This window comes from Mixophyes fleayi, chromosome 1, assembly GCF_038048845.1.
Source record: "Mixophyes fleayi isolate aMixFle1 chromosome 1, aMixFle1.hap1, whole genome shotgun sequence".
Taxonomy (NCBI): Eukaryota; Metazoa; Chordata; class Amphibia; order Anura; family Limnodynastidae; genus Mixophyes; species Mixophyes fleayi.
This window is the reverse complement of record NC_134402.1, coordinates 322,870,089-322,895,480: the sequence shown is the minus strand read 5'-3', so window position 1 is coordinate 322,895,480 and position 25,392 is coordinate 322,870,089. Positions and strand designations below refer to the sequence as shown.

Sequence of the window (25,392 nt, the reverse complement as noted above, 5' to 3'; positions counted from 1 at the left end):
TCCCCTCTCCTGCCCAGATTTAACCAGCCCCATGTTGATAGCACTAGAGCTCTTCCCACATCTCTGGGGCAGTGGGTGTGGGGTATTAAGAACGATTTCAATTATAAAAAACATTTTGTCCCTGGTACACTACAGGTGCCAGCATGCCCAGGCTGCCATTAAATGTTGGGGCATGCTGGCGACTGAGTTCAAGCCACAGATATCCCTATGATAGATATATATATATATATATGTATATATATACACACACACACACAGACACAGATACCTACATAAATATGCACGACTACTGATGCCAGGAGCTCATTTGTGCTGGGAACTCTTAGTAGCTAGTATACGTATGAGGGTTTTTTATTTTGTCAAGCCAAAGATCCCTGGATTTATTACAGATTAAGAGCCTGGATTTAGATGAGAAATAACGAAGGTGAATGAGGGTAGTGCAGTTTTCAATGAAATTATTTTACACTTATGTCTGGTTTCATTACCTCTTCCTTGGTGCACTACAAGTCCTTGGGTGCCCTGGGTGTCAAGGCATCTTGGCACTTGTGGTTCCCCAAGTGCCAGCAAGCCCTGGAAGCCATGGGTATGCTGGTGCCTGTAGTACTAGAGGTGCCAGCATGCCCAAACACTTAATGACCGCCTGGGCATGCTAGGACCAGTAGTACACAAGGGACTAAATGGTTATTGTAATTTAAACAATTATTATCATCTCACACCCACCGTCCCAGGTGTGTTGGAAGAACCCTAGTGCTATCCGTTTGGGGCTTGTTAAACCTAAGGGGGGTGTTCCCCCCCCCCTTTTTTTTTTTTGCTGACCCAATCTCACTATGGAATCCAGCTCCATGCTGACCAGCACTGAGCTGGTTTGGCATTACTACAAGGGGACACCACACTGTGGGTTTCCCTACTATATTGCCACGAGCACAGGCTTACAAGGCCTCGTATTGGCAATAGTAAAATCAGGGGGATCCCACGTTTTTGTTCCCTCAATTTTGCTAGTACCAGCCTATGTTGGCAGCAATAGGATATGTTAAACTGTTTGGGAGGGCGGCGTGCCATTTTTATATTTATATATATATAAATATATATATATATATATATATATATATATATATATTATATAAATGCTTAGTGGCGTCTGTGTGTGTGTGGAAAAAAAAAAACCAAGTTGCAGCGCCACCTGCTGAGCAGAGTTATACACTGACCTACTAAATTCTTAGTGTGTGTGGGAATTTTTTTTAAAAAAGGCTGAAATTTGGTAGGGCTTAAAATCATTTTCTTGAGGTAATTTTACCTCATGAACACATATGTGTAGAGGCGTGCGTTAGTGTGTGTGTGTGTGTGTGTGGAAAAAACTATTTTCTCAGAAAGGGCTCATCCAATTGACCTGAAATTTGGTATACTGACATTATTTGACAAAAAAATTAGAATAGTCAAGTCAGTTAACTTCCATCATCCCCCCTTCCCCCTGTGGGAGGGGTAGTAAAGGCTAAATTTACGAGTTAAGGGCTCAAACTCATTTTCGTGAGGTAATTTTACCTCATGAACACACATTAAAAAGGCTGCTTGCGTCGGGAACTAACGCTCTTCCCCTGAGGAGGCCTGGGCTAGGTCCAAATGCATGACAAGAACCTTTTTAAGACCTTAAGTAGCTTGATTTGACTAGAATGCATGAGTATCATGCACGGGTTAACTTGTGTATATATATATATATATATATATATATATATATATATATATATATATATATATATATATATATATATATATTTATATTACTGTTTTATTTAGTTTACATCTGTTTATTTATGTCAACTTATGTTATTTATTTTCCACTTTACAACCCTGTCCACATTTTACATGTTCACATTTTAACAGTGTTGACACTATGAACATGTAGACAATTAGCCCCCAAGTGTCTCTCGAACTTCCAGATGTCAAACTTTCACCATTTTTGGGGTGCGAGAGGAAAAGGAGTGGAGATTTCTCCCGAAATTGGCGGCAATGTGTGCGGTGCGATGTCCACGTGCCACACCGCTGGCAGTTGAATCTGCCTCTGTGATTGTCGACATTTCGAAAACATTCATTAAATAATGTATAAGTGGCAATGAATTATGGCAGTTAGGGGCATTGACCAATATTTGTTTTCAGTATAGGAAAGGAACATCGAGACAGTGAGCAGGAATTAAAACATAAGATATAAAATGTGTCTGCCATACACATTTGACTTGACATATTCGGGTACATTTATGAAAACTGTGTTACGGTTTTGTTTTACAGCTGTTGCCTCTCTCCTGTTTTTGAGATACCCAGATTGTCTAAGGTGAGTGGCAGAGGCACTGGCTATATGTAAGTGTTAATAAAACAAATTATGTGAGGGACCCTCACCAAAGTTATAGTAAAGTGTCTAGAAAAGGTGGTGTCACCAATAACAACCAGATTCGGACCAAGTACAGTTTATAAAATACAGTTTATAAAATAAAAATAAATGTCTGATTGGTTGTTATAGTCACCTGCACCTTTTCTACAATACCTGCTGTACATTAACACTATAGCACTTCAAAAGCAAGTCAGTTATTGCATCCTGCAGCATTTCTGTACCATTTCTTGTAAAAAATGAATGAATAAAGAAAAATAAAAGAAAAATTGTGGTTAATAAATCTGTTTTCAGTGCGATGGAATTATTTCACCTTTGTGAATGATAGGGTGGTTGAAGATGGATTCCTGAATAATGTGAGATACCACTATTCTCTAATAATATGCAGGTAGAGTGGAGCAGAGGGGCAATGCTAAAATACATAAACAGAAGCCCTAAGAAGTTACAAAGGACTGAGAAAGACCTAAAATATTTGATAAACAAGCTGTTCAGTTGCCATAAAGAATTAAATACTGCCTTAGTTTTCTAGTGCATGTATGAAAATGACTGGATCACAACAAAATGCTGGTGTTATTGAGAGGAAAACTGTGTGAATGAATGTGCACATAATCAGGCTTTAATGTTTTCTGTGTTTATCTTCGGGGAAAATCAGTGTTTATTATGTCTGTTTTCATATGCAAAAAACAATCTGTATTTCACTATAAATGTAATAAATATACCATAAAATATGAAAAATTCTATATAATTTGGCATCGATTTTGTTTTTAAGCAATCAAGGAAAGAGACAAGAGGGTGCCAGGGAAGTGAGCAATGGATGCCAAGAGAGGGAACAGTGTGACAGAGGTGAAGGTACAATAACCCTATCAATCTCTATCTACCATTGTAACTTCGCATCCTCTATGTTATTTTGTGACTTCTAATACCCATATAACTTACAGTGTAGATTATATATAATGTACACGGTAAGTAAACATAATATAAATAAATTATATATATATATATATATATATATATATATATATATATATATTAGTCCTGTTGTGACCTCTAATATTCATATGAATCAGAGTGTAGATTATATATATTTTCACATAACCAAGTCATTATTGCACAGTAAAATTAGATTATGCCCACATCTTAAAATCATCGTATTTAAAGGTTATTGACATACAAACGAACACCAATATTTGTCTAAGGTATGAGTGCATGGTTGCTGCAATTGCTATTCAGCATAGAAAAGCTCTCAGGTTAGTAGAAAAAAAAATACATAGAATATTGCATTAACCATTTGTAGGAAAATGTGACTGATAAACTATACATTTCACATTTAATAAAAAAATTATCACAGATATTGAGATCACTAAGCTGTAGAAAATAAAATGAGAGACTTGCTGTGTTTTGCTCTTCTCCCTACACATCCAGCTCTCTATAAATGATACATTGAGGTTCATTAGTATTGTAGTGGCTGGTGAAAGGGACAGCTAGAGATCAGAGCAATACGGAGGCCTGTGTTTTTGAAACAACATTCCAGACTGTGGGAAGATATACGTGTGACAGAGGTAGGTAACCTATGGCTATCCAGCTTTTGTGAAATGACACGTCCCCACCATGCTTGGCACAACATGCCGAGATGTACACTTCTACAGCAGCTGAAAGGCTCCATCTGATGTATGGACTGATGGCTACTGGAGACATGGAGAGGCAAAGCGGGCGGTAGATAAGCACTGATCGAAAGTAGAGTTAAAGACCACAAGAGTCCGATATCGAGACGGGAGACAGATTATACAGTAAATGAAGGCATTTCCCCATAATTACTTTAAGAGGTGCAAAGCTTTATGGGTTTCAGGCTAATTCCTCTCTAATCCCATCTCCCATCTAATTCCAGCTGCCTAGTTCACCTCTGCTATAATCCCACAGTATTCATGCTGTGTCCTATGACAAATTTATCACTATGCAGACTGACTTCATACTGCACCCTACCTTTCTCTGTTATTCCACTGCCATTAGCTCCCCTAACTACCACAGCACTGCTGTGTACCTACTGCTGCTCCTTAGTCACCCTTTGCCTCCTTGGATATATAGCTTCATACTGGAAGACGGGGCTACTAGAACAGAGCGATTCCTTTTCTGCTCTGCATCTCAATTTATTTAACATATGATCTAACTGTCAACGCTGTATTACTCATTCTGTTGCTGTGTGGCTATTATTCACCATCCAAAAACCAGGCGTTATGCACATTATCTGAAGATGCTCTCTGCAATGCTAGAGTTTTATCTTCTGTCGACTTCTGAAATCCCAGATTCCTATGTGCGTGTCCCTGGAAGTCCCATCAGACTTGTGTCATGTGCTTCAGCCCTGCAGCTCCCTCTGCTGTATACCTGCTCTGGGCTGCAGAAAAAGACAAGTACTGAAAACAGTCTTTCCCTGCAAATTTTCCTGGAAACGTGTCAGGTAATCTTCAGTAGAAAATTGACCAATTTTCTGCCTGCAGTTAATGTATCAGATGAGCACATTGGGTCTGGTATACACTGCTTATATAAGAGTGTACTGAATTATTTTCAGGAACAGAATATGCTTAACAATAGCTGGTGTTAAGTAAGAAGTTTAGTATTTTAATCCCTCACATATTAATTTTGTGTGTATGATTTTACTAAACTCAAGAGTACAAACAATGAAATAAGATTTCCCCATTATAGATAATATACCCTGAAGACACAAAAATCTATATTTTTTGCTATACCCCCTTTTAGACCACACTAAAAGGGGCACAGGAAAGTATTAACGTTATAATAAATAAAGCAACATTTAACTGAATGTGTTAAAAGCAAGAAACAAAAAGCCCAATACTAAAATGGTTACTTAACATGCCCTTCCACCAATAACCACACTTGACGTGTAGTTTACCGAAAAGAGATTTCCCTTCTCCCTGCATTGTCATTCATAAACTGCCTCATTACCAGTCATACATTGCACTAATTCCAGGGCCCAATTACCAGTAATTTTTTGCACAGAACCCCATTGCCAGCCTCCCTCACCAATTGCACGGATTCAGCTCCTCTCTTGCCAGTCCCCATCCCCCAGCCACTTACCTAATGGAGTCAAGTAAACATCCTCCCAACCTTTCCATACTACCAACAGTTTCCAGGGCAATTCATGGCTATTCTCCAGGCAGCAAAAAAGGGACGTGAACCACGGATATACATAAGTCTCCAATATGTACATCTATGTATTCTAGAATTCACAGTCCTGCCACCTTAAATTAACTACTTAATGACCAGAGTGTGTGCCTCTTTGGTCTTGTCAATAAGGAGCAACACCTATTAAAAATGTTATGAATGCATACATGTCTCTGTATTTTGGTGATAATTATTTCAAGAGTTCCTTATCATCATCATTTATTTATATAGCGCCACTGATTCCACAGCGCTGTACAGAGAACTCATTCACATCATATATAGGTTTGTGGCTTATTCTACATCCACAGCACAAGATCCACCTATTAGCTAGATTGTAAAACAAGGATAGATAATGTATGATCAGGCATTATGGTGCTCAAAATGACTAATTTGTGTACATTTAATGTAAGTTGAATTTAGCTAGTATATTGAGCCACAAGAGCTTCAGAAATAGCCAAGCTATGTTCCAAGGGGGTAAACCTAGAAATACATCAGAAACTATCTCATGGTACAGTATTAAAAGTGTAATAAAATGTTATTAAAAATACATACATTCATGAAGTTGTGTTGGAAGCCGGAAAAAATGGGCAAGCGTAAGGATCTGAGCGACTTTGACAAGGGCAAAATTGTGACTTTTAGACAACTGGGTCAGAGCATCTTCAAAACGGGTGTTCCTGGCATGCAGTGGTTAGTACCTACCAAAAGTGGTTCAAGGAAAGACAACCGCTGAACCGATGACAGGGTCATTGACGCCCAAGGCTCGTTGATGCTCGTGGGGAGTGAAGGCTAGCCCATCTGCTTCCATCTCACAGAAGAGCTACTGTCGTACAAATTGCTGAAAAAGTTAATGCTGGCTATGATAGAAATGTGTCAGAACACACAGGGCATTGCAGATTGCTGCTTATGGGGCTGCGCAGACCAGTCAGAATGCCCCTACTGATCCCTGTCCACCATCGTAAGTGTCTACAATGGGCATGTGCGCGCCAGAAATGGAGCGATGGAAGAAGGCGGCCTGATCTGATAAATCATGTTTTCTTTTACATCATGTGGACAGCCGGGTGTGTGCGCGTTGTTTAGCTGGGAAAGAAGGCAAGCCAGTGAAGGCAGTATGATGCTCTGGGCAATGTTCTGCTGGGAAACCTTCGGTCCTGGCATTCATGTGGATGTTACTTTGACATGTATCACCTACTTAAAGATTGTTACAGACCCCTTCATAGCAAAGGTATTCCCTGATGGCAGTGGCCTCTTTCAGCAGGATAATGCATGCCACACTGCAAAAATTGTTGAGGAATGGTTTTAGGATACATGACAAAACGTTCAAAGTGTTGACTTTGGCTCCAAATTCCCCAGATTTCAACCTGATCGAGCATCTGTGGGATGTGCTGGAAAAACAAGTCAGAGCCATGGAGGCCCCACCTCCTAACTTACAGGACATAAAGGATCTGCTGCTAATGTCTTGGTGCCAGAAACCACAGGACACCTTTAGAGGTCTTGTGGAGTCCATGCCTTGATAGGTGACAGATGTTTTGAGGACAGTCGAGGGACCTACACATTATTTGGCAGGTGGTTTTACTGATGTGACTGATCAGTGTATATAGGCACTATCTTTGCCTCAGATTACTACCCTATACTGGCCAATAGGGAGATTCTGGTAAGGGATCTATATAAATGACAGCAGTAGTGTGACTAACTACAATGGAAAAAGAATAATCATGCAGATTATTAAAATAGACTAAAGGGTTAACTAAAATGAATATTTTGTATTTCTATAGCCTTATTGTTTATAATGATAATTTTACCACATACAACCATACGGAAAAACCTGTAATTACTTTGACCATTAAGTCAGTCAATGTGTTTTGACTACAGCACCATAATATTAAAAATTAATGTTAAGGATCAATGAGACTATGAATAGTGAAACACTGTATTCAGTATATTACCACGGTATCCATTAAATAAATCTCACCCATGTAGGAACAGGGAGGGTTTAAAAACATATCTATTCCCTACAGCTAAATGACAATATTTTTACAATTGTCTAAATAAAGTTGTAGAAATAAAAGTATAACTTTTTTTTTAATAAATAGCAGCATAATGAAAATATACATAAAGATAAACAGCCCACAAATGACAATATAGTGACACCCTCATTCAGTCCTTTAGGAGTTAAGGCATGTCCCTTTTTTCACAGTGGTAGTTCTTAATTTCCACCTGAAATTCTTGGATATAAGAATTCATATTCTTTAAACTTAAAGCAGCATGATTACCATGAAAAAATTAGCTGCTTTTTTTTCTTGGGTTCGATTCTTTTTTTTGTAACGTAAATCAGGGGCGGGATGTAAGAAGAATATTGGTAATCAGTTTTTCCCTTGGTATATTTCTTCAGGCTGCTATTATTGATCTACAATTGTACATGTTTCCAGTGTCATGTGACTGCCACAATCATATGAAGTATTGAGCAGAGAGCCATTGGAACACCTCTCTGAGCTCAATATGCTCTGGGAATTATAAAATGCCCCCACCATCCCTTCACATGACATGCTGAGAATGCATTCTTCCCCATTTAAACTAGTTTCTCTTTCTTGATGAAATGGAAGCATGGAAAACACTTCATTAATGAAATTTGTTAGGCATTTGTCTGAAATAATAGCTCCTGTATGAATTTTGTTTAATCATAGTAGGGCTCAATTTGGATTTAAAGTGTGCAAGATTTTTATAAATTATTGTGGGTTTGAGGAGGGTAGAGAAGGACCTAAAGTAGGGTCTTTAAATAATAAGAACCAACGTTTTTGTGGTAGCTGTTTCATTTAAGTGTGAATATGAGCTTGATCAATATCCTTAAAGAGGTTTAACACATTCTCCAAGGCTTCAGACATGTTCTTAAATCTAATTTTTTATTTAAGCCTATCAATATTCCACCTAACGCCTTTGCGTCGGCCACTATCCCCACTCCCCAACTCTGTGTCATCCTTTTTGCGTCTTACCCTTCCCTTTGGACCGGTTTCCTACTTTCCTTATGTTCTCCTTCTACTACTGCATCACCCTCTGCACCCCATGGCCTGTTTTTTTGTGCGCAGGCCTAGTTGACTTTTTTATCTTTTATTTATAAGGCCCCACAAAGGGTCCGCAGCACCATACATGATATATACAGAAAGCAGTGATCCATGAAACAACATGATACATAAAAAACAAAACACAAGGACCAGACATACCGAATGAATAAAAATACAGGTAACACAGTAATGCAGATGAAATTATTTGCGAGACAGTGAGTGAGAGTGATGATAGTAATTCACGAGAATTAGACCTAAGGATAAAGAAAAAAAGTGTTAGGGAAGCAGGCCAAGAGGTAGAGGATGATGGAATATTAGAAGGAGAAAAGTAGGTCGTATATAAGACCTGACATCCTAAAGGAAAGGAGGAGGCACAAATAGGGTGGTACCGCCTGGGTGGTGAAAGCCAGGAGAAGGGAATTAGGAGGAGGACTGATAGACTTGAATAAAGAAATGAGTTTTAAGGGCACACTTGAAGCCTTTGAGAGTAGAGGATAACCTGATAGCCTCTTCATCCCTGAGCATGGGAGATCATTCCACAGCTGTGGAGCAGCCCGGAAAATGTCCTGGAGGCAGGAGTAGGCAGAGGTGTCCAGTGAAGTAGTGCGGCGGCGGTCATTGGCAAAGCAGAGGGGGTGGAAGTGTAGGTAGAGATGAGGTAGGAGATGTAGGGGGGTGTGGGCGGTGGGGGGAAATTGACTGACAGCTTTGAAGGCAAGGATGGGGATTTTAAATTTAATTCTGTAGACCATGAGGAACCAATGTAGGGACTGGTGGAGGGGGACAGCAGACAGAGCAGCCGAAGAGAAAAATGAGGTGGGCAGCAGCATTTAGGATAGACTGAAGCAGGGCAAGGTAAGTCAAGAAGGCCAGAGCCAAGGAACTTATAGTAGTCAAGGCAAGAGATTACAAGAGAGTGAATAAGAGTTTTAGTGGCTTCCGTGGTGAAAAAGGGCCGTATCTTGGATATAAGCCGGAGGTGGAAGGAGCAGGATATTGAGAGGAACAGAATGTGGTGGACTGAAGGAGAAGGAAAAGTCTAAGATGACCCCAAGGCAACGGACTTGAGGGACAGAAAGGAACAGTGTTAACAACAGAAATAGAGGGGGACGGACAGATGGACGATTAGTTCAGTCTTGGAAATATTGAGTTTAAGAAAGCGGTGGGACATCACAATGAGATGGACCAAGAGACAGCAGGAGACATAAGGGAAGGGAAGAGGTCAGGTGATAAAAAACAGATTTGGGTATCATCAGCATAAAGGTGTTACTGAAGGCCAAAGGAGTGGATGAGGGCACCAAGAGAGAAGGTGTAGAGGGAGAAGTGCAGGGGACCAAGAACGGAACCTTGTGGAACTCTGACAGGTAAGGGAAGAGGGGGATGTGGAGTTATGTGTAGAGACTGTGAAGGAGCGGTTGGTGAGGTAAGAGGAAAACCAGGAGAGGACAGTATTAAAGAGGCCTATAGATTTGAGAGTTTGCAAAAGGTATTGAACACAGCAGAGAGGCCAAGAAGTATAAGAAGAGAGAAGTGTCCTTTGGATTTAGTGAAGAGAAGGTCATTAGTGACCTTAGCAAGACCAGTGTCGGTGGAGTGAGATCAGGGGCACATATGCAGAGGAGAGAAGAGGGATAGGGAGGGGAATGAGAAGGGGGAGGGAGGAGAATATAGGAAGGTTGGACAAGGGAAACGGAGATAGAGGAAGAGGACAGAAGTGAGAGAGGAGCAAAACATAATAATGCTGGAGATAAGCGTGGAATAGACAATTGAAAATATGACAGAAAGACTGAGAGGTTACAAGTGAGGTGAGGAAATAATGAGAACAGGACAGGTGAGTAAAGTGAGAGACTGCAGCGGTAGTAGGAGAGCAAAGAGGAAGGAAAGATGTAAAAGGATCAGCAAGATTACCATTACTCTGACTCTCATAAATAACTTGATCTCCATTAGCAAATTATCTGTGTATAATTTGTTAAAATAGTAGATTCCTTGACGTGTATTTTTTTATTATGTAATATGTTATGGATCTTTGCTGTTTATATATTGTATACTACTGTAAATTTCATGTACAGCGCTGCTGATCTGTTATGGAGACATATAAATAAGACAGTAATAATAATTCTGCTTGATACATAAAATACACCACATGGCCAAAAGTATGTAGACATCTTCTTATTACAGTGTTTGTCCATTTCAGCCATTCCCATTGCTAATAGGTGCATAAAATCAAGCATACATCCATGCAATCTCCATGGAAAGGGCTGTACTAAAGAGATTGGTGATTTAACATGGCAGTGTCATATGTCAGCTGACCCAGGTCTACTGTAAGTGCCGTTATTGTGAAGTGGAAACGACTAGAAGATACAATGGTTTAGCCGTGAAGGAATAGAGCCCACAAACTCTTAGAACATTACCACCAAGTACTGAAACGCGTAAAAATCATCTGTCCTCGGGTGCTCCAATAACTAGAGTTACAAACTATCTCTGGAAGCAACGTCAGCAAAGCAACTGCTTCTCATGAGCTGCACATAAGCCTCAGATCACCATGCACAATGACAAGCGTCGACTGAAGTGGTGTAAAGCACACTGCTATTCAACTCTGGAGCTGTGGAAACGTGTTCTCTAGAGTGATGACTTACGCTATACCATCTGGCAGCTTGATGGTCAAGCCTGGTTTTGGCAGATGCCAGGAAAAATGCTTCCTTCCAGAATGCATTCTGCCAACAGTAAAGTTTGTTAAAGGAGCAATAGTGGTCTATAGCTATTTTTCATGATTTGGCTTGGGCCCCTATATTCCAGTGAATTGTGCGCTTCAAACTTTGTGGCAACAGTTTGAGCGAGACCCTTTTCTGTTTCAGCATGACAATAGCCTCATGCACAAAGCAAGGTCCATCAAAAAATGGTTTCCGGAATTCGGTGTGGTAGAAGTTAACTGGACTGCACAGAGCCCTGCCCTGAACCCCATTAAACACTTTTGGGATGATTTGCAACACTGACTGAGCAAAAGCCTTATAGCTGAGTGGATGCAATTCAGTGTAGCCATGTTTCAAAATCGAATAGAAATTCTTCCCAAAAGAGTAGAGACTGATAATATGAAGTTGGTCCCCATTTTGCTGCTTTAACACCCATGGTTTTGAAATGGGATGTCCAACAAGCACATAGGGAAGTGATGTTCAGGTGTCTACAAAATTTTGACCATGTAGTGTATATACATCAATATAATCAATTTTTATTTTCAAATACACACATCCAGTACAATGGTTAAGTTTAACCCAAATTTATGTGGCCATAACTAGAATCACCACATTGGTAGTGAGCTTGAATGGGATGAGAGTGTGTACATATTTGTTTGGTCTTTTGATAAAAAAAAGAAAAGAAAAAAGGAGGACAGTTGTAGTACACAGGCCCCTGGGGTAAGAGGATCTGTCCCATCCTGCCACTTCTAAACAAAGCATTTTTTTCAGACAGGATCTGAAGCAGCGGCACTTACAGATAGTGTTAATCCCTGTGGCTTTAATCAGACAAGGAATGAGGGGAGCACATGAAGCTGATGCACAAATGTCATTTCTTGCTGAAGCCAAGACAATGGCAGCCACAGGACAACCTTGCTCTAGGTAACCACACTAAATATTTTCAGTCAGGGTTAATGCAATGGGCAAGAAACATGCTTTACATGTCTGTTAGTTGAAAGTTACATGGGAAGCATAGTTTGATTTTAAATTTCCCAGATAGCAGATCGGTTAGCATTGATTAAAATTAGGTGATGAAAATATTGGAGTGCTGCAAGAGAATTCCCTATGACTCGTAATCTGCTTATATTAGTCTTTCCATTGCTTTTTATTTTGCTTTTTCCCCCATTTTCATCTCTCCACCTAAATCTTTATTTCTGTCTCTCTTGCTTTCTTCATTCTGTGCCCATCCCCAAAATCTCAAATTCATGATTCCTTAATTTTTATCTTCATTGATTAATCCTTATTGCAATGTATAAACCACAACTCCTTGTTATTTTTCCATATCTCCGTTCTTTTCTGCCTTTCTTTCTGCTCTTATTCCTTCTCTTTCTTCTCTCTGCCTTCTATCCCTCATCCAGCCCCCCCCTCTCCTCGCTCAGCTTTCTCTCACTGAGCAGTAAAACTGATTAACCCCAGGTCACCCCCCTCCCTCTCTCTCTCGCTCCCTATTGCTTCTGGCTCTTCTCTCCTCTGATTTACACGCTGCGTTCCGCTCACCACATTTGCATATGGTTATTGCGATTTTATTCTACACCAGAATTTGTATTTTAAAGGTACAACGACATAAAATTATTTTGAAGGATTTCAATGTAAAATGGAATGCAAAAGTGGCAACAAAGTAGTTAAGGCATTTGTGAGGTTGTGATAAACATATTAAGCAAATTGCCTTTCCAAGATTTAACGGACTGATGTTGAATGTCCGTCCAGCAGGGAATGGGTTAACATTCACAAAAACATGTATGTTTATGGAGTGAATAGGTTATAAATTGGGCATCTTTTCATGTGCAGGGTAGAAGATACCCGAGCAAGGTGAACCTCACAGCCATATTGTGTGCACCATACACACAGGGGCCGATTGAGAGTTGGTAGCAAAAAAAATATTGTAAAAATAGTGTAGCTGTACATATCTCGAGATGCATCTGCCTCCACCTCAGCAACATATGCGCCTGGTTTATAAGTCATAATCAGCGAGCATTTGCACCTGCCCTATAGGAGGAGAAGCAGATACACCTAAGAAACATATATATGCATGTTTGGGCAAGTCTGCATAAGTCGCATTTGCTTGAACACTCCTTCAGTGTACTCTGTCTAGGTTAGAGAGCACCGCTCCTCCCTTGTCCCGTCTCTTAAGGCGTCAGTGCCAGAATCACGCGTTTCCATAAGTGCATGCGTGCGTGCGCGGCCACTTTCTGGACATGACCAGAGCCATTTCACGCAAGATACGCTACGCAAATTGGCGCACATCCCACTTTGCACCAGCTTCACAGTCTTCATGACCAGCATTACTTATGAAAGGAGGAAAGAAACGTTCAACATAGTAAGTCGCTCACCAGATCAAGTGGTGCAGAATGAGTTTAACATAAGTGTTAGAACATGCAGTAAATGACAAGTAGCTATGCAGCAATACAGGAGTTAGGTCCAGAGAGATAAACATAACCTGGAACGCAGAAAGTGTATAAAATAGAAATATATTTTCATAAATCACTGTTCTGGAAGGGTATTTTGTTTATCTAAGTGGCAATGTGGGAAAATGCAGGACAGAATATGATAAGTATGTATAGAAAATAATGGAATACTAGTAATGGTAAAAATATTGAAGCAGGAATGTGAGGAGGTTCTGTAGTGAATTAGTATAGGAACAGCAGTACACACATATAGCGTTAACATAGCTTTGCACATCAGTAAAGGCATACTACAGCACTATGTAGTGAGCTGGGCCTAATGTTAGACTTCCTAGCAACAGAATAGCAGAGGAAATAAACAAGCTTCTCTCCGTGTCTAAGGGGCATATTTAACAAGCACCACAGAGAATGAAAAATGTCTCATATTTATTAAAAAAATCTCCACAGAAACAGTAGTCACGAAAAACTGCTGTTCCTGTGAAGTTAAAAACTTACTGTTTCACTGCCCCTTCGTTCCCAAAGCTGCTGTGCGGTCCACAGAAGCCTTGTGCGCATGCTCCGTCTGAAAACTTCTGCAACACTGAAGTGCAGGGGAGGGTGACAGGAAGGGATCATGTGATCCCTCCACACATGTGCTGTAGAGCTCTGCTCTTCGGAGCAGAACTGAACAGTGCTGAAAAATAGCAGAAACTGTAATGAACGTCAGCCTGAGCTGGCGTACATTATCGTATGCGTAAAAGGATTTCCATTTATTGTTAAAGTGCAGTACATAGCAGTCCCCATAGATCTATAGGGACTGCTATGTATTACGAAAAAAAGTGCAAAGCAGCAGATATCGATGCACTGTTGATAGATTAGACAAATACTTTAATTGCCGTCAATTCCTCGAAAACGGCTGTTTTGACATGAAAATGAGGTTTAATAAACAGGCCCCTTAGAAATAAAACTGATGCTTGCTTCAAAGCAGGTAGTTTCCCCTTTCAAGTAAGTTTCTTGGTCAAGACTGATTTCCTTAGTTAAATGAAGAAAAAAAAAAATTTTCAACCATAACTTAATTGCTGCGATTAATCCTACCACTCAATTTATGTGTCCAACTCCTAATTCTGCTCCCTAGTCCATGCACTAATCAGAGGATAACTATAAACCCATTTCAATATGTCACGGGTCCTCAACAGAGCTCCTGTTTTGCCTCTACATATTCCAAAAATGTAAAAGTCCATCAAGTTTTCTCATGAAAAGTTTGATATTACCCCACTTGTTTTATGAAGGAGTACGGGCTCATGTCCAACAATCAGAAATGAACATTGATAAATGTAATGCAAGTGAAAACAAATGTCTGATAGTTTGTTACGAGTTTTCCCACATTAGCAGAAGAGCTCATTTACCAACACTGTCTTTAGATGCATAATTCCAACTAAAAACAACACCAGCCAGTCACAAACTTTAATTGTCTAACTTGCACTAGATAGATACAAGCCAATAGGTGACTGACTGCTTTGATTCAATACAAAATTTGCACCCAAATGCAATGGCAGAACATGGCCCTAGAGTTGTGGTAGTTACAGTGATCTGTGTTTGAGAGTTAGTAGAAGAATTGCACAGCGCCATGGTATAGTGTGGTGCTATAAATGTTTAGATAATTGCAGAAAAAGAAAAGAAGTGTGATCCAGTAGTTAGTGCTGTGTATGTGTTCATATATACAGGACTAGTACAACAGTGTGAATAACCCCATACATGACTGGATGTGTTGATACAGAAATAGCACAGCATGATGATGGCATACTACCACTGCTGTTTCTATTCCAGTACAAGGGATATACAGATGGTACAGCAGGTAGCTTGGAGATAAATAGTAGAGTACCCTATCCCCCAGCTGGACATCACCTTTGCCTGCATGTGGATGAACAGGGATGGAGTGAAGTTTCCCTTGAGCAGCCGCACCCACCCTGGGGAAGGGCTACGCACTGACAGGAGGCCAAAACCATTTAACATCTCATCAGGCAGCATGGCGGTCCGGCTGTCACCGTGGTAACGTCGGGGCTCAATTTCACAAATGTCACATTGCGTTAACATCTTCACACTGCCCCCGAACCCAGGGATTAACCCTTGACAGTCTGTAAAGAGATGCAGACTGAGCACTCATTTGTACTTCAGACAGAATGTTTTTTCACCACTGATCACAAACAGCAGTAATTTGTTTCTTGGGAGAAATACAAAACAAAAAGATAGTGCCCATACTCGCTGAAGGTTCATCGCGGTCTTATTTTTGTATGCATACCCATTATATTTTTTAGTAGTCTTCTCTTGCACCCGCTTCATGATCACTAAACCCAGTGTTACCATACGATTTCCCCAAATACTTCCAACACCATGCTCTCTCTCTGAAGCGTCTCACGGATTATTTTTTTTCCCTCTTCTCTTGCAGGTTGAGCTAGTCACTTTCTCATCAGATGCCCAACCCAAGCTCTTAATATTTAACAGAATCAAGACCATAAATATGGAAAATGGGACTTTTAATTAAACAAGCAGCCCTTCTAACTGCCCCCCTGGGCTTGCACTCCTTGGTTTAAATATGATTAATAGGACATAGCCTCCATTCTCTGTCAGGGAGAGCTTCTAGCTCCAGAGAGCTGCAAAGTCCCACAATGCACTGAGTGTGCAATGGGTCACCCTTGTTAACCATCTTGGGACACCCTTTATAGGCCGAGAGGCTCCAAACGCCATTAGTGCCGTCACATTAACCCTTTCAGGTTGGGCTTTTATCATTAAAATACTCTGTAAAATAAATCCATTGATAGGCAAGGTGCAGGTAAACAGCAGTTTTCTGGTTCAGTTCACTTTTCTTATTCTGTGCGATTATAAATGGTTTCCTTGTATTAAAAGTCAAGTAGAGAAGTTAATCTAATCCTGTCGGGTGTAATGTAGAGGTCCGGCAGCCACAGACAGTTCCATCAGTGTCCAATAAAAGCTTTAAAGGGGTCTCAGAATCGCCTCACAAACAGATGTACGGTAATTTGAAAGATGGTACAAAATACGTCACAACTCACAGAACCTATGTGGGGGAAAATGGGAGCAGAGTTAAACTGGACAGCAAAGAAAAATCGGGTCAATAGCACTGAACCTTGAGGCTGGCAAGCGCGATAGGCGTTCAGAGGCATGCCTGCAAAACATACAGTACTCTGGCATGTGGCAATCTCTGTGTCATATCTTCCAAGAAAATAGCACTATAGAATTTATATCCACACAGAATAGTAATAGAAGAAAAACTGGTGCATTTGTTACATAGAAATAAGGAAAGCAGAAAGCGGAATAACACTATGGAAGGTAACTGGGAAATTTTAAGCGGTAGGGGGTGAATACAGTCTGGACCCAGGGAAACTAGACGTCTTGAGTACTACATAGTACAATTAGGGGCAAAAAAATGGGGAAAACAAGAGGCTGGAGGAGGAATACAGTCAGATGATCTAGGAGTGGGGTACTTGCTAGGAAAGGAATGAATATTGGAAGAGGTGGGGGGAGGTGATTCTAAGAAAGGAGGAGAGAACATATACAAACGATGGACAGACTGGGTATCCAGAGGAGGGAGGCTGCACTTGGAGAGAGGAGGGAGAGGAGCCCATCTGGCCACAGTGTTACACAGAGATTGCTGGTATTAAAGGTTCTCTCGGCTGAGTGGAATCAGGGGACGGCTGGTAATGAGATGACAAAACGCTGGCAGTCTGGGAGGAGCGGTTCGGTCACAGCGCTGCACGCTCAGCTGGGTCATTTGTAAGTGTCAATCACATAGTGCCCAGGGGGAGGGAAAGGGGGGCATCATCCCAAATCATTTGTCCAAGCATAAAGCTGAGACTCAACCAGCTACCTGCACTGTGCGCGTACACCACCTGTCAGCATGGGCATGCATAAAGACAGATAGATTTATTCACATACAAATATAAGCAGGATTTAGAAAAGAAGTGCTGCAAACTTCTTGTGTGATATGAAACAAATAAATTTAAAATATCAAAAAGCAGCACAGAGGATGAAATCTAATACTGCACATACAGTAGAATTGTAAATGCCATTTACAGATATATTACATACCCTGATGGGGCACAGAGTGTGGTACACCACTCAGACAAACAACTACTTCCTCTATTTCCCTGGAAGCTGGACATGGCCCTCTCTTTCTGCCAAGTTTGGAATATTTTCTGTCTGCACTTTTAGCACTAATCACCCCCCCACCCACCCAATCTATGTATTTTATCTTCTAGAAAGAGGCCACAGTAGCACCCTTATTAAATGCATTATGTTATTATCTGACTTTGTCTAGGCAGCTGTAGTGTTGGAAAAGCCTTACTTCTTACTCATCCAGATCATCTGGCTCTAGGCTTCCCATGAAATCATCCATCAGGGCAGAGGCTTTCCTCTTCTTTTTTGGAGAACCTATGTAAGGGAGATGAACAGTGAACCAGGCGTAGACACGGTGGGGAGAAAAAAAAAAAAAAAAAGACACGAACAGCAGCAATATTATTCCATTCTGATGTGCTGAATATTGACAATAAAACACATTACAGTCACTACATCTGTAAGAAATTGTTTTTATAAGAAACATTAGCAGTTATAAAAATGGCATAGAATGCGCACACATTTTATCACACAAATTACATTTTAGGTGATAACCTGGCAAAAGGTGTGTGTATACTGTAAGCTCCAATGGGGCACTGACTGATGTGAATGAGTTCCCCGTATATATAATAATATATATATATATATATATATATATATATATATATATATATCTATCTATCTCTATCTGGGTGACTTTCTACATGAGTGGCACACCAATATTCCCTGAATTATTTCTCACTGTTACCCTGCTGTATTCTCCAAGGAAGTTCCTTCCATTGAGGATGGAGTGGGAGGCCCCACTGACTGACATGTTTACAGAATGCAGAAAACTAGTCAATACTAATTAACCTGCCAGGAGACACAGTTGCTGACAGAGAAAACGAAGGAGGGGGGGAGGGAGAGAGAGAGATAGAAACTGAGGGAGGGGAAGAGTGGAAGAATTAGGAAGTGGAGAAAAGTCAGAAATAGAAGGAATGTGCACAATAGTAAAAAGAAAGAATAAGGGAACAATTAAATGTAGAGAATGAAGTTGGAAATAGTAGAAAGTGAGAATAAATACTTAGATTTAAAGGACAATAGGAAGAATGAGAAAAAGAATTAACTAAAACAGAAGTGAAAGTGCATTGAGCTAGCAGAGAGATAGCGAGATAATGAATTGGAGAAAATAGTGAAATGAAGCAGAGGGAGAGAGTGTGCAGGGGTGGGAGGTAAAGTAGTATTACATGATTAACTACCTATAAACTACAAAGGACAGATTTGAAGGGAAAAAAAAGCAGAAATAAGCTTGGATAACATAAAGAAATATAGGAATGGAGTCTAGGTATATGGGGGGGACAATCTCTTTAGAAATTAGCTAATACAAATATAATAAATTATATTAGGAAAATTAAGGAAAAGTGAAAAAAAAATTGATTAATGTGGTAGGAAAGAGGGAACGTTGAATAGATCCAGGGATATGAAGAAAATGGTGGATACAGAAAAAATGAGGGCGACAGGTGCAAACAGAGGGGGGAAGAGGCAACTATTAAAAAAAGAGGAAGACCAGAAAAGAAAACCAATGTTCCATAATCTTACAATTGGATGCATAATAGCAGCACATTTAAACAAATCCTTACATATATAAATATAAAGTGAGAGTGGAGCAAAGGATCAAATCCTTATTTTCCCTGTACTTGATGTACAACATCAGATCCGAGAGACAAGATATCCAGCACAACACAGGCGTTTAACCCCTTAGTAAATCCTGTCCAACTGTGCCTAGAGGCAACGGTCAAGGAATGTAACACTGTGGTTATATAGGAATTACTTTTGTTGTGGGTGGTTAAATGACATAACAGCACAACAAAGTTATCTGCTAACATGTAGATTAGAAGAAAACCATCATATGTACAAATTGTTAAAGAAGTAAAAACTTCAAGTTAAAGGAGAATTATTGACAGCAGGTGTATTAACCATTTTGGGTGAAGAGGTTCATATCTTGCTGGTTATGATCAAACACTGCTACAGCAACCTCAGCAGTGACAACATGCTTTCTTCATAAACTCTGCCTAACGCACAACATTACTGCATTCCCAGGAGACTCACAGCTCACCTATAATGTCTATATTTTATTAAATCTGGAACGTGTGTGTGTGCGTCAGTGTCAGTGTGTGTGTCAGTGTCAGTGTGTGCGTCAGTGTGTGTGTAGGCCCCACTGTGCCTCCAAACGAATCCTGATTTCACTTGGCGATCTCTCTTTCTCTATTCACTTAATGAGCCTGTATCTAGTCTAGCTATAGACAAGCCTCCCAGCTAATTAGTGACAACAAAGCACATGCTTTGCAGTAAAGTGAGAAGAGAAAAGCTACGGAGGCTAGAGGTAAAGAAACGACTGATAACACCTGTAGCTCTAGCATGTAGAGACATTTATCCTAACAGTAACAACTTTAAAAATGTAGGCTGGTGTAAATATATTTCATATACCGTATAGATAACTACTTATTAACTCAATCTTTATTACATGTTCACTTATTATATTCCTCTTGCCTAGGTTAATTATTTCCCAGTGGAATCCTACACTTCCCTACTGTATGCTGAATGTAGCAGATACATTGTATAACTGGGGCAGGGCTGGTGATTGCTTCCCCAGATGAACCATTCTTTTCTGCCTATGGCTGGTGAATTCCGGACCCTCACTGCCATTAAGTCATTCACTCAACATCACTAAACTCAAAGACCCAGAGCTACAAGCTGAGAATTCAATGGGATGGGGGAATGACCTGACACGGGTGGATTTACTATCCATATGCAAGAGAGACGCTTTCCCTTGACATCCAACTGGAAGCCGCTTTTAGCCCTGTAGGCAATTATACAAGGTAGTGTGATCTTGAAAAGTAAAGCAGGTGTATGTGTGGGGGTCTACTAGAAAATCTAGTTAATCCGTGTAAAAACAGATGGGTAAAAATGTGACACATATAGAATTAGCCTTTCAAGCTATGTTTGTTTACAGATAGTGTTTAGATCTTGAAAATAGTTTACAGACTAAAAACCTCTTCTTGTCGGAACCTATCTTTAAAGATATTACATTCCAAATGCTGCGCTCATCATTGTAGAATACTAGAAAAAGCAATTTATTAATTAATTGTGCATCAGTTGTCAGACATCTATTTAACTGTACTGATATACAAGCTGGCAGTAGTGTTTATTCCCTGCCAACCAGCAGAGAACTACTGGCAGAAATGCTTCAAGTGGCCACTGAATATGGCATTTACATTATAGGCTCAGCATCAATAGACGGCATTATGCTGTAACTTTTGGATACAATAGTTAAATAATTGTGCAGTGGATATCATAAAACATTGCATTGCTTAGTTCAGTACATTACACTGTAATACAGTACAGACAGTGGCCAGAAGAGTCGGTGTACATTTCATTTTAGCTGCTCACCATGATATTGTTCAGCAGTTTTTCTTCTCAAAGCCTCCACGCTTTCCTCGGTTTCTGCCCATTCCAGAACCAGCCTCCGTCCGTACAGATGTGTACTGTGACACAGGGCATTAAATGCTCTCTGTTAAGAAAATAAAGCCATTCAATGAGTATTAAGGCTGAAGTCATTGAAATTTCTGTCTGTGCAGTTTTCAAGTCAGAGTATCAGATATGATTTACCCTGTAAAGGAAAGAGAATGAAAATCTGCAGCATCCGAGTAAACATCACATGTTCACACATATACAAAGGCTTTTAAAAATTAACCCCTGCATATTCCTACTACAGTGGCTATAAGGGACTAATCACCTTTTTTTTCACATTTTATTTTCTTACATCAAAATTTATTTTTTGATGCAAGAAAATCAATCGTTAATCAACAGAAAGCTATTTGTAATGTCACACAAAAAAAAAACCGTAACAAAAACAACTTTAACTGCAGTTACAGTCGTGAGTATACCAGCACTACACATCCGGACACTGCAATTTGTACCCAGTCTCACCAATATTACTTGAGGTCCTCTGTTAATAATTAGTCATTTTCAAATAATTCCTCTCCCTGGAGATGAAGTCTGGGCCAATCTAAGACCTTGATTTTGTTTTTGTATTGAAGTTGCTCCAATGTGGCTTTTGCTGTAGCATTTGGGTCATTATCCTGCTGGAATATAAATCTTGCTGAAGTCCGAGGTGTCTTGCACATTGTTGCAGGTTCTTTTCCTAGTTTTGTCTATATCGTGCTCCATGAATTGTGACCTCTATTCTGACCAGTTTTCCAGTCTATGAAGCAGAATAGCACTCCACAGAATTATGTCCCTGCCACCAGGCTCCATGGTAGAGATTCCGTTCTTCGGGTGATATACCCTTATATGTTGGTGGCACATATAGCGCCTAAATTTGAGGTCAGAAAGTTCAATCTTGCATTCATAAGACCATAGAATCCTTCTCCACTTCGTATGTTGATCTCCCATTTGCTATTCTGAAAACTATAGGCAAGAGTTCATGTAATGTTTCTCCAACAATGGGCTTATTTTGGCAATCTACCATAAAGCACAGTTGTTAAGTGTCCAGGTTGTAGTAGTCCATCCTACACAATTTCTTTCATCTCTGCCATGGAATACTAATTATCAGACTCACCAAAGGCTTCATTGTGGCCTTCATATAACAAGTTCTTCTAAAAATGCTCAGTTTTGGGAGGATGGCCTGTTTTAGACAAATTCACAGCTGTGTTGTATTCTTTCAACTGCTTTCTGACAGTCCTCTGGAAATATTAAACATCTTTGAAATCTTCTCATATCCTTCCACTCATTGGTGCCTATCACTAACCTTTTCTCTAAATGTTTCTTGATCTTCAGGATAAAGCTCTTGTCTGAAAATGTGCTAACCAATTGGGGAACCTCTCATAAAACAGGTACTGTTTCAATGAAAATATTTTAATTGTACACAGGTGGACTTTCATCAATTAAATGACCTCTGAAGACAAAAAATTGCATCCGGGTTTATATCAGTGGACCTTAAGAAAACAATTATTAATATTCTTTAGAGAATATTTTTGTGTTGAGCAGTGGTAAGAATTCCCAAATAAACCATTGTGATCCTATGACGTAAAAAATTCATTTTGAAAAAAAGGAAAATGGGGTGAATTCTTTTTATAGACATTATATATTACGTTTGAATGTAATATATATATATATATAAAACAACATGTCTAACCCCTTTGTACTTAATGCACACACACTGGTGAGAAGATCTTTATTAAACTCTGCCTAACCTGTCATTTTTACTGTGCGATTTACATCCTGTGTTCTACTATGTTGTAATCTACTATGTTAGAAAGAACTCCAGTACTGCTGATGAACATATATGTAACTACAAGACATCTGTCAGGTATACGAAAGAGGTTTGTCCGAAAAAACTGTTGCAATACAAGCACCCGACTAAGTCTACGTTGTACGATTATTGACCATATTTCCACATGTGAACCTTGAAGGTGACTCACCAAGTGGTGTGCTGAACACAGAGGGCTAAAGGAACATTTATAACATATGTGCTTTCTTCAGAGAAGTATGGGATAGTTGCCTAGATAGGTGGAATATTCCAATATCCTGATTTGTTTGCATCTGATATGTACACAGACTTTACATGCACTCTTCTGTCACCATACCCTTTCATAGACGGTGCCATTTCTGAGCTTGTCACACCTATTTGAGCTGAAGCTGGACACTTATCTACAAGAATCCCTCCACACAGTGCAACTATCCCAGCGACCAGCCATAATGTGCCTCTAAACTGCTCAAGCAATCCTTTGGGTGCCTAATCATATGGTTACCACCATTCTGTCGCTTATGATTTTCCCCAATAATTAGCTGTAAAGTAGAATCCTAGGTTACCAGCCAGGTTCACTGTAGAGAGCCTTTCACCCTTTATCTCCATTACACAACAGAGGGGATCCTATTGTACACCCTGATGTACTCTACTACTATGGGGTTGACTGCACCTCCTCTCCTTTCTACATGGTAAATGTTCTCCTCTAATAAATTCTTTTAATGCCCCTTCCTGAAAAGGGTTTTGTATTTATCACCTACATGTTCTGATTAAGTCTTACCCTGTTCCCAGTACTAAATTATGTAAGCTCTACAGTATACTCTGCAGTACCGTAGCACTATAAAGTCAGTCATTAGATATTAAAGAGAAATAATCATTAGCGGACAACGTGTTAGAATCATGTTGTTATCTCCTCTTTGCATACATGTTGTACTGGTTTATGGTATCATCACAGTTCTCAGAGATACAAGGCACAGCCACTACTAACTCTCTGTCTGGCCCTAGCCAAGAACAAGTTCTGCCCCCAAAACCTTGAAAAGTATACATGTGATAAATGTTTAATGGCTGCCAATACATATATCCTCAAACACTAAAACATTCTCCACAAACAGCAGTAATGTTATCATGGTAACAGACAAGCATAAGAACAAAAAAAAACAACTTCTAGAAACCTATATATATTCCAAAGCAATTTTTCTATATTATAATATGTAAACCATATCACCCCAAATGGGTCCCGTGCACTATTACCGTTAGCACGGTAATTTTAATGCAAATTTCTGCTCGCAGCTCTCAGAGCAAAAATTACTGTACTAATGGTAATAGTGCGCGGGCTGTGTTACTTTCATGAGTAATGCGGTCAATTGAATCCATCCCCCCAATAAAAACACACTGCTGTAACTTTAGAAGAATACATCACAAAATATGTAGATATTATGCTACTTTCCCTATCTCTATTTGTCTTTAATATTAGTCTGTTCAACAACCAGCATGGTAGAAAAATTCTTGAGAACGAGCACCACAATTACCAATGCACACTTAAAAATAAAATAAAAAATATGGCTTCACCTGAAATCTGTGTTCCAGCATCAATCCTGTTGCGTTAAGGTGTCTAAGCAAATAATTCACATTACAAGGGTTGGGCATTAAACCTGATTGCTGTACTTGACAGTGTTCAGCCCATGAGAAACTTTACGGGAGCTTGCATTCCAGGTCTAAGCGAGCGATACATGACTGGTCATGAGCCATGAGATTGATGGCTTATTTTCAATCACCTGCCAACATCCCCCACTCGGAAAGTCCCAATCCTTTCCTGGTTCTAACAGGCTGATCACTCTCAAATACAGTAGTTAGATTTAATGAGAGGAGGTGGTCCATCTGCTTTAATGTTACATATTTCAGGAAGTGGGCTGCTTGTTCAAGAATTATGGTGGTTTCAGGCAGGGACAATTGCAAGGTTCAACTTTGCCTCTCTCTATGCTTCTTCTTACACAGATAATGATGGCTTAAAATAGAGCATATTTTAAACCATGCAAGTTAGAAGGCCTAGAAATATTTACAAAGTATCCCCTTTATATTTTTAATTGTTTATCGAGTACCCACTTATGCTTTTTAATGACTACCAAATACTTTTGTAAATGTCTAGAGGGCAGATTCAATTAGTAAAAAAATCCACGCGAGGTGCCTCAGGAACACCACAAGACACCTTGGGCCAGGGTTTCCCAAACCCAGTCCTCAGGGCTCCCTAACAGTGCAG

At 39.8% G+C, this 25,392-nt stretch overlaps 1 protein-coding gene across 2 annotated transcripts in view; it reads right to left on the bottom strand.

Moving 5' to 3' along the window:
- The window catches only part of RBM19 (RNA binding motif protein 19), a 113,558-nt gene that overhangs the window by 35,010 nt on the left and 53,156 nt on the right, over nt 1–25,392 (bottom strand). Inside the window, exons 23-25 of one of the 2 annotated variants that reach the window (XM_075213887.1) lie at nt 21,278–21,398; nt 18,081–18,166; nt 16,238–16,793 (exon numbers count right to left, since the gene is read on the bottom strand). In XM_075213887.1, the coding sequence (XP_075069988.1) occupies nt 18,084–18,166; nt 21,278–21,398 (204 nt within the window). In that variant the 3' untranslated portion in view covers nt 16,238–16,793; nt 18,081–18,083. Of the gene's footprint in view, nt 1–16,237; nt 16,794–18,080; nt 18,167–21,277; nt 21,399–25,392 lie in introns of those variants that run through there. The other variant, XM_075213896.1, reaches the window with a different exon arrangement.